At 54.1% G+C, this 12,952-nt stretch overlaps 1 protein-coding gene across 1 annotated transcript in view; it reads left to right on the top strand.

Annotated features, from left to right (window-relative positions):
• TG (thyroglobulin) overlaps window positions 1-12,952 on the top strand; it is a 235,546-nt gene that overhangs the window by 20,365 nt on the left and 202,229 nt on the right. Inside the window, exons 10-17 of the mRNA XM_043880093.1 lie at window positions 171-758; window positions 1,002-1,241; window positions 3,379-3,516; window positions 4,113-4,190; window positions 4,738-4,850; window positions 7,089-7,191; window positions 8,190-8,390; window positions 11,867-12,079. Of these exons, the coding sequence (XP_043736028.1) occupies window positions 171-758; window positions 1,002-1,241; window positions 3,379-3,516; window positions 4,113-4,190; window positions 4,738-4,850; window positions 7,089-7,191; window positions 8,190-8,390; window positions 11,867-12,079 (1,674 nt within the window). The remainder of the gene's footprint in view (window positions 1-170; window positions 759-1,001; window positions 1,242-3,378; window positions 3,517-4,112; window positions 4,191-4,737; window positions 4,851-7,088; window positions 7,192-8,189; window positions 8,391-11,866; window positions 12,080-12,952) is intronic.

Genomic DNA, 12,952 nt, shown 5'->3' with positions numbered 1-12,952 from the left:
ATGGTAACCCAGACCAGTATTCCAGCCTGGAGAATCCCATGGGCAGAGGAGCCTGGTGGGCTACAGTCCATGGGGTGGCAAAGAGTCGGACATGACTGAAACAACTTAGCACATATGCATCTTGGTCTTTGGGGCTTATTAACCTGTGCCTGTGCTTCGCCCCTCCCTAGGCCCCAGCCCCTGTCAGTTACAGGCCGAGCGAGCCTTCCTCGGGACGGCGCGGGCCCTGGTCTCTAACCCCAGCACGCCGCCCACCCTCTCCAGCATCTACATCCCGCAGTGCAGTGCTAGTGGCCAGTGGAGACCCATGCAATGTGACGGGCCCCCCGAGCAGGCCTTCGAGTGGTACGAACGCTGGGAGGCTCAGAACAGTGCTGGCCAGGCACTGACCCCTGCGGAACTGCTAATGAAGATCATGAGCTACAGAGAAGCAGCTTCCAGAAACTTCCGTCTCTTCATTCAAAATCTGTACGAGGCTGGCCAACAAGGCATCTTCCCAGGGCTGGCGAGATACTCTTCTTTCCAAGATGTCCCAGTGTCGGTGTTGGAAGGGAACCGGACCCAGCCTGGAGGGAACGTGCTTTTGGAACCCTACTTCTTCTGGCAGATTCTAAACGGCCAGCTTGACCAATACCCAGGGCCCTACTCAGACTTTAGCGCCCCTCTGGCCCACTTTGACCTCCGGAGCTGCTGGTGTGTGGATGAGTCTGGTCAGAAGCTGGAAGGAACCCGGAACGAGCCCAGCAAGGTCCCAGCATGTGAGTTCCTGTTGTGGAATAAACATTAGCTATTACTAATCATCTCACAAAGTGGGTATGCCATCGGTGCAGTGAATCCGATCACAGAGGCGAAACAGAAAGGACATTCCAGGTTGTGGGGAGAGTTGGGGCGAAAGGAACAGCTGAGGCAGAAATGCGTGTGTCTGTTTATGTGCGTACACACTTCAGAGGGGTCAGAGTGAGCTCCACGTGGTGGTGAATCCATCTGCCTTTCCTCCTCAGGTCCTGGCTCTTGTGAGGAAGTGAAGCTTCGCGTCCTGCAGTTCATCAGGGAAGCAGAAGAGATTGTCACGTATTCCAACAGCTCTCGCTTCCCTCTGGGAGAGAGTTTCCTCGCGGCCAAAGGAATCTGGCTGACTGACGAGGAGCTGGCCTTTCCTCCACTCTCCCCATCCCGGGAGACTTTCTTGGAGAAGTTTCTGAGCGGGGGCGATTATGCCATTCGACTGGCAGCTCAGTCCAGTGAGTGCCCCGTGCTTCTGGTTTCTTGTTTCTTCTTTGGCGGAAGTGAGAGCTTGAATGAGTTCCTCTCCAGTCATCTTTAGAGCTGTGGTTTCCCCCGGCCCTTGGATTCTGGAGAAGACAGAACGTCTTTTGTGATCCCAAAGCTGAAATTTTGCCTACCCCTCCAAGATGGCACCCAGTCCCCCAGCAGAGCCACTTGGGGGCAGGGCTCTGTATTTTGTATTGCATATGGTGCCTGTAGCCCACCAGGAAGCCAAGTATTTGGGTTAAAATATTCAAATGTGTGAGCCCTGAAAGCTCCTACTCCCCTCTTTCTGAAGTTTCCCTCCATTTCCAAGGACTCAGGAACACCCCCAAGGGGGAAAGGAGAAGAGCCCTCCTAAACTGAGGAAACCCGCTCTGGGCTTAGGCCCCTTCCTCTTGTGATCAAATCTAATCCAGGTAGTTAACTCCACAAAGCACCACTTGGTCCCTGCGCCCAACAGAGACATGTGCTCAGAAGGCTGACCCTGCCCCTGCCCGGCAACAGCTCAGCATTGCTTGATACGTTCCCCTGGCCAAGCACATTCTGTGCTAAATAGATCTTTACCAGATCTTTGCATGCGATCCTCCGACAGTTCCACGAGAGTGATGCTGTAATCACCATTCGTGATTCTTTTCAGAAGTGGAAACGGAGGTTAAGTCATGTGTCCAAGTTCATCCAACCAGCAACTAGTGGAGCCTGGATGCGATGCTGGTGGTTTGGCCCCCAGGCCTCTGTCCCCACTCCCACTACTCCCCCCGGAACATCCGGACCCAGACAAAGAGCGCCCATGCCCACAGGCTGGAGCCTCCCTGCCCTCACCTTCCTGGCAGGTCTGCTGGCACTGGGCTTCCCTTGCCTTTATTCCCCTAACTGCATGAGAGAGTCTCCCAGAGCCTTCTTTGTTTCCCCCCCTTCCCCTTCCCAGGCACCTCTGCTGGAGGACAAGACGCCCCACCTTGCTCTTTACATTCTGGGTCTCGCACAGCACCCGACAGAATGTGGGGACCTGGACAAGAATGCTTAACCATCCTCCTTTTCTTTCTTCCTCTTCTCTCTCCTTCCCTCCCCAGGTACTTTTTTTCCCCTCTGTTTCTCGGAGACTTGGAGATTCTGCTTTTGGCAGGAACCCAGTTTTTAAAAAAACGCTGTGCCTGGGCAAGTTGTCATATAATCAAAGAGAGGAGGAGGGGTTGATGCCCTTGAGTGGTGACCACTTCTGTCGGGGAGGGAAATTTAGAGGAAGAGAGAGAAGTGTTGGCCTCATGGGAATTTATTGGTTGAATGTCGCGGTGGCACGTTGCTCAGAAGCCAGGCTGAGGAAGTTCCCCTCCACCGAGCCACTGGCTCTGCTTTGGCAAGTCTGACGCCATTGGGAAAAAGGAAGTGTCTGTAGAGAACAACCAGGCTTGGTCACTTTTCTGGGCATCCCTTCAGGTGAGAAGGGGCATCTCTAACTGCACCAGAGGACAGCAAGCTCTTGGTGTGCAGGCCTCCAGAGCCTGGGGAGTCTGGGAATGGAAGGCCCAGTCCGGAAAGAGACTGAGGGCCACGAAGCATCTCTGACCCACAGAATCCGGGAGCGGTGTCCCGGGGCCTCAGGGAGGAGGGGTGGGCACAGGAGGAAAGGCAGTTATGTAACATACCATCAGTGTTATCAGCGATCACTGCTCTCTCATGTGCCTGAAGACTCTGCCTTAATCTGATCGGCTCTAGAGAATTCCTGAAGGAGGAGCAGTAATTCCTTCAAACTCGGCTGACAGTTTTTACTTTTCTGATTGCACCATGTTGCTTGTGGGATCTTAGTTCCCCGACCAGGGATCAAACCCATGGCCCCTGCAGTGGAGGCATCCCACCCACTGGACCACCAGGAATTCCCATCAGCCGGCATTTTAATTTTTTTCATTTTAATTTTAAAGGGAAATCTGGTGAGTGCCTACCCACTCCTCGATGAGCCTCTGTCCTGTTTTGGGGTGGAGATGTTTGTCACAGAAATACAAAGGCCGCCTGTGTTGGGAAAGGATGAGGTGGTGGTTCTCAAGACAGAGTCCGCTTAGCCTGGGCTTTGCCCGTCCGGTGCTCACCTCTCTCCTCCTTGTCTCCCGACTCCAGCCTTTGACTTCTACCAGGGACGCCTGGTGACCCTGGCCGCGTCTCCACGAGCATCCAGCCCTGTGCGGTCCAGCCCCTACGTGCCGCAGTGTGACGCCTTCGGAGGCTGGGAGCCTGTGCAGTGCTATGCTGCGACGGGTGAGGGGGGCAGGCGCCCTGGAGGGGGGCTGAGGGACACCCCTCTTTTCATCTGGGGAAAGAGCCCTACAAAGGAAGAAAGGGAAGAGCCCTGCACTACAGGGCAAGCAAAGTGGAGTCTAGGCCTCTCTTGGCAGCTGGTGGCAAGTCCCTTAATTCCTCTGCCATCTGGTCGTTCCGTCCGTACAACGGGGGTGGTAACCTTCTGCCTGCCTGAAGATCAAGTGGGTAGCTTCTGGGGTTTCTGGGGGTTAGGGCCTCTGATTCTGGACTATGTTAGGGAGAGCAGACAGGGGGTTGGGTGAGAGAACTTACTGGCACTGCTGGGCATTTTTAAAATTCTGATTGGAGCATGGTGGATTTATAACGCTGTGTTACAATAGTTTCTGCTATATAGCACAGTGAGTAGGTTACACCTAAACTCTTTTTCAGACTCTTTCCCCATATAGGCCCCTACAGCGTGTTGAGTGAGTTTCCTGGGCTGTTCGTCAGGTCCTTGTTAGTTATCTCTTCTATGTATGGTAGTGTGGATTGCGGGACCCTCGGGGCAGGGCCCTTGGGTGCCTCCTGAACTTCTGGCCGTGGCTCTTTTCCAGGGCACTGCTGGTGTGTGGACGGGAGGGGAGAGTACGTCCCCGCCTCGCTGACCGCCCGCTCCCGGCAGATCCCGCAGTGTAAGTGGGGCCTTCTGGTGGGAAGTGTGGCGCCCTGCCCGAGGAGGCTCCGTGGGCCAGCGCTTCAGACCAACCCCTGAGAGCAGGCAGACCACATCCCCACCCCACCAAGTCCCCAGGCCTGGAAGACGTCCCTGTCCCTGACCTTGGTCATCGTTCCTAACTGTGTTCCTCATTTCCCAGGTGGAGGGAGGGAGCTGGGGGTGGGCAAGGAGCCCCAGGTCCACACCCCCACACCTGCTTCCTGGGAAGTTTCATCTATTTCTGTGCTTTCAACAACGGCCTCATGTCTGGTCCATAGTCCAACCTCTCTTCTGAGTCTAGACCCGTATAGTCAAACACTCACTTTATGTCTCAGAGATGAAATGTCCCATGTGGGTCTTTGTCCCTGACCCTCAGCCTACTTCTCTGGGGTTCCAGCTCTCTGCACAAGGCACCTCCATCCACCCAGATGCATGGCTCCAACTCTCGGGGCCAGCCTGGGCTCCCCACCTGCCCTCAGGGCCTGCGGCCAACCTGTTGAGAGCTCCCCTCTCTCCCCACCCAGGCCCCACCGGCTGTGAGAGATCACGAGCCAGTGGGCTGCTTTCCGGCTGGAAACAGGCTGGTGTCCAAGCAGAACCATCTCCTAAAGACCTGTTCATCCCTACCTGCTTAGAGGTAAGTCTCTGAAGGCCCAAGAAGGTTTGAGAAGAAGCCAGAACTTTCTGGATGGCGAATTTTCAATAAACTTGTTTTAATTGAAAACTCTCAAGGAATTCTAGGCCTTGGTTTTTGTCCCAGCCCTGGCTGACCCAAGCTATGTGGTGGTGGTGATGTTTAGCTGATCAGTCGTGTTTGACTCTTTTATGACCCCACGGACTGTAGCCCACCAGGATTCTCTGCCCATGGGATTTTCCAAGCAAGAATACTGGAGTGGGTTGCCACTTCCTCCTCCAGAGGATCTTCCAGGTATCAAACCCACATCTCTTGCATGTCCTGCATTGGCAGGCAGATCCTTTGACACTGAGCCACCTGAGAGGCCCAAGCTGTATGACCTTGGGAAATTTATTTACCGTCTCTGTGCTTCTCTGGGCTTTGTGTTATCCTAAGATCAGACTACATTTTAATCTTCCCTAGTGCTAGGATTGTTTTGAGGCTTTTAGGAAATATCTTTAATGAAACTTTTTTAAAGTGAAACTTTAATGAAACTCTTTGAAGAATAATATACACATACACAATTCCTTAAACCATGTAGCCACATCAACATGCCCATCATACTTCAGCTTCTCAACATAAATGGAAGATTCTGTAATATTTCCCTCTCCAGCTCTCTGGTTGTCATGATTCAGGGCAGCGACTGATGTGAAAGCTCTTAGACAGAGACTTCTGGCTGGAACCAACCGCGCAGGTACCAGCTGATGGAAATCCCTGTGGCTCAGGCCCTGTACCCTGAAGCAGGGGTGATAGGAACACCGCCACCCACTCTGCTGGGCTCGCAGGGGCTCCAAGGAAGTCAAATGAAATCAGCAGTGCAGAGGTTCATAAAAGTGCAAATTACTGACCAAAGTTTCCTTGTTACTGTTCCTCACTGTTATTAATACTGTTTGGTGCTGTAAATATGGACCCCAGTTACGGCAGAGTTTTATAGAGAAATGAGCATATCTAGTCTTTTATCTTGGCTGGCAGCCCCCTACCACTGAAATGAGAGTCTGCTCCATCATTCTGGGGTGCAAGTCCACCTGTGGAGAAGGAGAGGCAGGAACCACAGTTCTGACGGAGGGAAAAATGATTCAGACCAGCTCCCAGAGAACTTCCGATCGTGCGGTTCCCCAGGCTGGCTCCTGGAAGGACCCAAGTGCCAGAAAACAGGACCCAAGATGTCCAGTGCTCAACCTGGACGGCTGTGTGTTGGACCTGCTCCTCAGAAGGAGTCATGTTAGCAGCTAGTATGCTCTCTCAGCATACTTTACAGATCTTTACGATCCCATATTTTCTCAAACCTTTGCTTGGGTTTGAATCCGACCTGTGCGGCTTGAAGGCAATGCACCCGGGGGCACCTCATCTGATTCCCCTGGGTCTCTCTGCATCTAATGGGGACGTAGGCTCCCTACCTACGTCAGGGACTGAAGGACACCCCGGGGGCCTCCTGATTATGTTCTCTGTAAATGTCGGGAGTCGTTATGATGGTCATTTATCGTCTGTGAAAGTGGCACAGCAGAGTTTAGAATGAACAAGTGGCCCCGGAAAGCTCAGGGAAACCCTCAGTGGTCCCAGGGAGTTTGGAAGAACCGCCCTCCCTTCTGCCTGCGGCTGCCCACACAGGAGAGAGGACATTGTCTTCACCAGCAGTGCGTGGGTCCATCTGGTCCCACCTCCTCTCTTTTTAGATGAGGAAACTTGCGCCAGTGAATTGGAGGAGCTTGCCCAGCATCCCCAGCTGGCCGAGGAGAGAGGGGCCCGGGGCAAATGCAGGGGACTGCCTCCTCCCTTGTCTTTCTTTTCTGTTACAGACCCCTTTTCTCCAAGGGATGCTGGTGGAAAATCGTTTCCGGAACTAGGGGGGTGGTTTTAAGGCAGGAGCTGGGCTCTGGGGCTGGGCAGGCGTGGGCCCAGCCCAGGTCTGCCTCTCCCCAGCTGTGGGATGTTGCTCTGTCACTATGTCTCTCTCAGTGAGCCTCAGTTTTCCCTACTCTAAAAATGGGTTCACTGCAGCTCTTGTCTCATGCGGATGTTATAGCCAGGAATTCAGACAATGTCCGTAAAGGGTCTCGAGCAGGACAGCCCCTTCCAGCCCCTCCCCAACGTCTGGAAAGGCCATTGCCAGTAGTTTCGGGAGAAATACCCTTGACGTCTGGCTCCTGACTTCTCAGTTACAGAAGCATCTTCCCTGGTGACAACACCTCGGTTTTGTCTCAGACAGGAGAGTTTGCCAGGCTGCAGGCGTCGGAGGCTGGCACCTGGTGTGTGGATCCGGCCTCGGGAGCGGGTGTGCCGTCTGGCACAAACAGCAGTGCCCCATGTGAGTACTGCCCCCCCATCACCCTCCAGCCCCCACCCCATGAGTGCGAGGTATGGAGCCCCAAGAGCTGGCTTCACGTCCCAGCTTGGCCATTCCAGAGCCGTAAACGCCTCTAACCTCACTGCGCCTCAGTTTTCTCATCTGTGAAATAGGGGCATGATTCCCCCACCTTAGTGGGTTATTGGAAGTAACACATGTGGCAGGGTTTGGGGTAACTAGAGGCAGGAATCAGCACTGGTCCCTGATAGAGTGGGCACTGCTGTGCAGTCCCGATGCCGGGGCTCCCGCCTGCCCCTCGTCCTCCAGCCTGGCCCAGCGATCTGGTTTCCACTGTGAGGTCAAGACCGTGTCTCTAAAGGGCACATGTGCGGCTGTCCTCTGCCTGGAGCCCGTCGACGCTCCCCGCGGTCCTCAGGCTCAGGCTCCTTGCTGCGGCTCCTGGACCTCTCTGTGTAGGCTCCTGTATCTTCTTGGGCTTCTCTTATTTCTCCGTCTCAGCATCAGGTCCAGGAATAGTAAGCTAGAATCAGACTTTTCAAGCAGGTAGTCACGCTCTTGCCTGGGCCTTCATGGCCTGGTTCAGCCTTTGCAAACCCCCCGCCCCAGCTGGCTGACTCTTACCCCGCCCACCCATCGGAAGCCTTGCGAGCCTGTCTTTCACAGCAGAGCTCAGTGCCTTCCTAAGGGCTCACAAACTGCCCCGCGCTCCTTCCATTGTCATCCTTAGCATCTGAACTGCAGTTGCTCACTTGCTTGTTAAGTATCCTCTAAGATTCTAAGCTCCTTGAGGACAGGCAGTGTGTGTGTGTGTGTGTGTGTGTGTGTGTGTGTGCATGGAGTGGAGAGGGGAGTACACAGCCGAGTGTCTGAGTGCAACATCCCAGTGGGGAGGCAGCCCCAGCCCCTGGGGGGCCCTGCAGGCAGGTGGCGGTGGGTGCTGACAAGGGCTGCGGCCCCCCCGTGGGCAGAGGACACATGTAGCTTCTCTTTGCCTCAAGGCCCGAGCCTCTGTGAAGTGCTCCAGAGTGGAGTCCCCTCCGGGGGAGCCAGCCCCGGCTACAGCCCGGCCTGCAGGGCGGAGGACGGAGGCTTCTCCCCAGCGCAGTGCGACCCGGCCCAGGGCAGCTGCTGGTGCGTCCTGGGAAGCGGACAGGAGGTGCCCGGGACCCGCGTGGCCGGGAGCCAGCCGGCCTGTGAGAGTAAGTGGTGACGCCCCAGAGTGGCCCCCCGGGCTGGTGGGGGTCCTATCATCTCTTCCTTGGCCCTGGCTGGGATGAAGGGGTCACCAAAGGTGTCAGGAAAGTGAGGGCAGGAGGGGAGACAAGGGAACTGCGTGAGGGGTTGAAGTTGACCCCCGTGATGTTGAAATTCTGTCTCAGTTCAGTTCAGTTCAGTTGCTCAGTCACGTCCGACTCTGCGACCCCATGAACTGCAGCACGCCAGGCTTCCCTGTCCATTGCGAACTCCCAGAGCTTGCTCAAACTCATGTCTATTGAGTTGGTGATGCCATCCAACCATCTCATCCTCCATCGTCCCCTTCTCCTCCTGCCTTCAATCTTTCCCAGCATCAGGGTCTTTTCAAATGAGTCAGTTTTTTGCACCAGGTAGCCAAAGTATTGGAGTTTCAGCTTCAGCATCAGTCCTTCCAATGAATATTCAGGACTGGGACTCAAACCAAGTGTGTGGCGATCTCCTGAGCCAGTGAAGCTTGGGTGCGCCTCCTGGGGGTGTCAGGCCTTGGTCTCCCTGTCCTCGAGTCGGGAGGCGGGTCCACACGGCAGGATCTCAGTGAGGGTGGGGCCATCCCAGCTGGGGAGCTTCAGGAATCAGTGGAAGTATTGATTTATTTATTTTTGTTTCTACTTTAAAAGATCATTTGGATGTCAAATATTGAACTGTACATGAATATATAATATTGAAATACATTGTTACTTATTAAACATATTATTGATTTATTAACTACTTACCTTTAATTTTTCCTATATACTCAGGTCAGCGGACATTGCAGTCATTTTAAAATGTATGTGCACAAGTAGGTTACATTATCTGTGACTTTTGTTTCAGAGCAGTAAATGAAGACATTGCAAAATATTTATTACAAGTTGGGATGTTGAGTCTGGCAGGGTTGAGAAATGCTGCACAAAATGACTAATTTTATGGCAGTTGCCTTTCTTCTGTTGTTCTTACTGTTTTGTTGCCTTATTTTTTTTTTTAACATTTGTGGTCTCTAGGCAACATTTTGGAACTGCAGACACATTTAATTAGGTCTAGTAATTTCTGTGTGTAAAGAGAATTTTTACGTTTGTAGAGTGATATTTATATTTGTAAAGAGAGAGGGGAGTCTTCAAAAGAAGGGTGGGAAGGATGAGTCGACGCTGTCTTTGTGGGGCTCTGTCTCCTTCTATCCATCCCTTTGCCTTCCCCTAACCTGCAGTGCATGCCCAGGGCTCTGACTACACACCTTTTCTCCCAAGTCCTTGAGTCTCCCAGTCTCTATGGGTTCTGTTTCAAGACCCTCAGCCGCTGCCACCATGCAGGGAACATAGCAGGTGCTCGATGGGTGTTTATGAGAAGAGCTCCCTGCTGGGTGTTGCCGAGAGCAGTGAGTGTCAGCCTTAGTGTCAGACACATTGAACTTACAAGACAGCTAAGAGTGGTCTGCACTGTTGAGACCCAAGGAACAGACTGCTGAGTGTCCTGCACAGCTCTTTTGGGGTCTCGAAAGACCTCCTGTGTCTTGGCCCTGCCAGGATTCTGTGATCATAGCTCACCTGTGCAGAGATTCACTTATTAAAATGTACTTGTCACATCATCCATTCCATTTTTGCCTCCCAGTGAAGGTAAATAGATAGAAGAGTCCTACTCTCCATTTTACAGATGGCAAAACTGGGACTCACAGAGGGTCATTAATGTGTTGAAAGCCACCCAGCTAGCAAGTGGAACAACCAGCACTTGGAGTTCCCCAAAGCTTCTTCCTGCTGACTTCCTACAGAGTGTGGGGAGAAAGCTCAGTTGAGGGGGTCAGAGAGATAGACCCAAGTGTCAGCTCTGCCAACGCCCTTGCTGGGTAACCCGGGCCAAGTCCCTTAACCTCAAGTTCCCAATCTGTAACTTGTGGGCATGGGGTGGGGGGAATCATAGCTATTTCTTATCATCATTGTTAGGGTTAATTCAAATAGTTCCTGTAAACTGCTTAGCCTGGTGGCTAAGAGCCAACTCAATGAGCCCACTGCAAATTATAGCTCACAATCTTGTCCAGAGGCCATTGTCTTTATTAGACAGGAGCCCAGGCTGCACCCTGAAGATCAAAATGAGTCATTCTCCATCTGAGGACCCCAAGTAACCTTGAGTCATGTGAGGATTGCAAGCTTTAAAGCCAGACATATACAGGCAGCAAGGCTGTGCTCTAGAGTCAGATAATTAACTGTATCTTTAGCCAAGTGTGAAATTGTCACTGAGCATGTCTGTTCTTTAATTTACTCATTCATCTATTGATTTAACACAAAGCTGGGTCAGCCTTGGGCCCTGGGTAAACAGAGGAGAGACAGCCTCTCCCCTTCTGTGGCTCAGTCCAGCGGGGAGACCCGAATGCAGATAGAGTCTTGTTTGATTGATCACAAGGCAGTCTGCTCCAGGGGCCCTGAGGACTTGGAGAAAGGTGGCTAAAGTCAGCCTGGAAAAACTGTGGAAAGTGTTAGAAAGTTAAAGGGGTTGAGCTAATCCCTGAGGACCCAAAAAGAAATCTTCTAGGCAGATGAGCAGGTAGAAGAAGGAAGGACATGGGCTGTACATGCATGTGGTTGCGAAATAGCCACTCTGCCCTGTGGCAAAGTGGGGCTAGAGAGGAGACCAGAGCAGAGAGAGGAAGTTGGGCCAGCAGGCACTCGGGAGACTTGAGAACCAAGTCCAGCTCCATACATTTCTCTGCTGGCAGGGGGAATGGATTGGACATGGGTGCAGAGGGCAGAGGGTGAGGCCCAAATGCAGGGAGCTGGTGAGAAAGCTTCAGTGGCCATTCAGGGAGAAGATCACACATATTTAAATGAAGGATGTGCAGTGGGGATGAAGAGAAGTCAAGAAGTTGTGAGCTGCAGCTGAGCTGGTGGGCAAAGGAGGTGGGGCCGTCTGGGTTGGCCGCCGTGTTTCTGGCTAAAGGTGCCAGGCCTCAAGCTGGGGTTGCTTAAGCCAGAGCAGGTGTGGGCAGCAGACACTGAGCCTGGTCCTGTTGGCTTTGAAGTGAAGGAGACTGGGTGGGAACTGGGCTTAGAGATGGGAAGGTGCTCCAGAGGGCCTGAGTGGAGGTGAAGATGTGAGAGTCGTCTCTGCTCAAAAGTGCTATCAAAGTGTTGGTCACTCCGTGGTGTCCGACTCTTTGCGACCCCATGGACTGTACCTGCCCGTCTCCTCCGTCCGTAGAGTTCTCCAGGAAGAATACTGGGGGGGGGCGGGGCAGCCGTTCCCTTTTCCAGGGGATCTTCCCGACCCAGGGGTGTCTGTTAAAATGAGACAGGATGGGATTAGCCAAGAGGAGGGTGGAGACGGAGTGGGCGGGCCCAGGCTGGCCTGAGGGAAGGGGGGGTGAGGGGGGCCCAGTGCTTGCGAGCAGAAACGGGAGGTGGAGGCGCTCAGCCTCGGTGCCAGGTTGGTGCCCACAGCCGCCCCTTTCCTCCCCCAGGTCCGCAGTGCCCGCTGCCCTTCAACGTGGCGGATGTGGCTGGCGGGGCCGTCCTGTGTGAACACGCCTCAGGCCCGGGCACGGCCGCCGGGCAGCAGTGCCAACTATGGTGTGGCCAGGGCTACCGGAGCGCCTTCCCGCCGGAGCTGCTGCTGTGTGGCCTGCAGAAGCGACGCTGGGAGTCCCGGCCGCCCCACCCCCGCGCCTGCCAACGTGAGTGGCCCCAGGAAGGCCCCCAGGGTCCCAGGGCTCGGGGCCCAGGCCTTTATTTTCCCCACCTGAGGGGAGCATGTCCATGATGAGCCAGGTGGCATCAGAGCAGGACAGAATGATCAATGCAGCATTTTCTTCTAGAACAATCAGATCAGATGTGCTTCCCAGACCCCTGGGGCGAAGCTTTATTCGTGGCTTCTCTGGAGCAATCAGCTCCCTGAGACACCTACTATTGTTTCTGGTTCCCATGAGAAGTCCTGGATACAGGACTGTTCTCAAGGTGTAGATCCCTCAGTGGCCACGTTGGTTACTATGATGCTGACAAGCTCAGAGCTGCTGGTCTGGCTTCTGGGGGTCACAGTGACACTAACACACCAGCCTCTACCCGCCCCCCACCCCCCACCCCGCCACCAGTCCATCTGTAGCTCCGGGCTGTGGCGTCTGTTCTGATCACTGTGGACCTGGGTCGTATTTAAATATGGGCGGCTTCTTCCTCCTGCTCTCAGAGCGAACCCACTCTCACATGCTCATGGCTGTGAGGCTACACCGAACTCTGACTGCGTCCACCTGGGCAAAGGCCGGCTGTGGTTACTCACAGCCAGGCTGGGCAGGGGTCAGCGCAGGGACCAGTGTTGGGTCCACCCAGGGCAACAGGATGGGCATTCAGGAGAGAGACCCAGATCCTGGGACTGACTGTCACAAGGCTCTGGGCAGCTGGTAGAGGGGCTGCTGCTGCTGCTGCTAAGTCACTTCAGTAGTGTCCGACTCTGTGCGACCCCATAGACGGCAGCCCACCAGGCTCCCCCGTCCCTGGGATCCTCCAGGCAAGAACACTGGAGTGGGTTGCCATTTCCTTCTCCAATGCATGGAAGC

This window comes from Cervus elaphus, chromosome 21 (assembly GCF_910594005.1).
Source record: "Cervus elaphus chromosome 21, mCerEla1.1, whole genome shotgun sequence".
NCBI lineage: Eukaryota > Metazoa > Chordata > Mammalia > Artiodactyla > Cervidae > Cervus > Cervus elaphus.
This window is presented reverse-complemented; position numbering and strand designations above follow the sequence as displayed.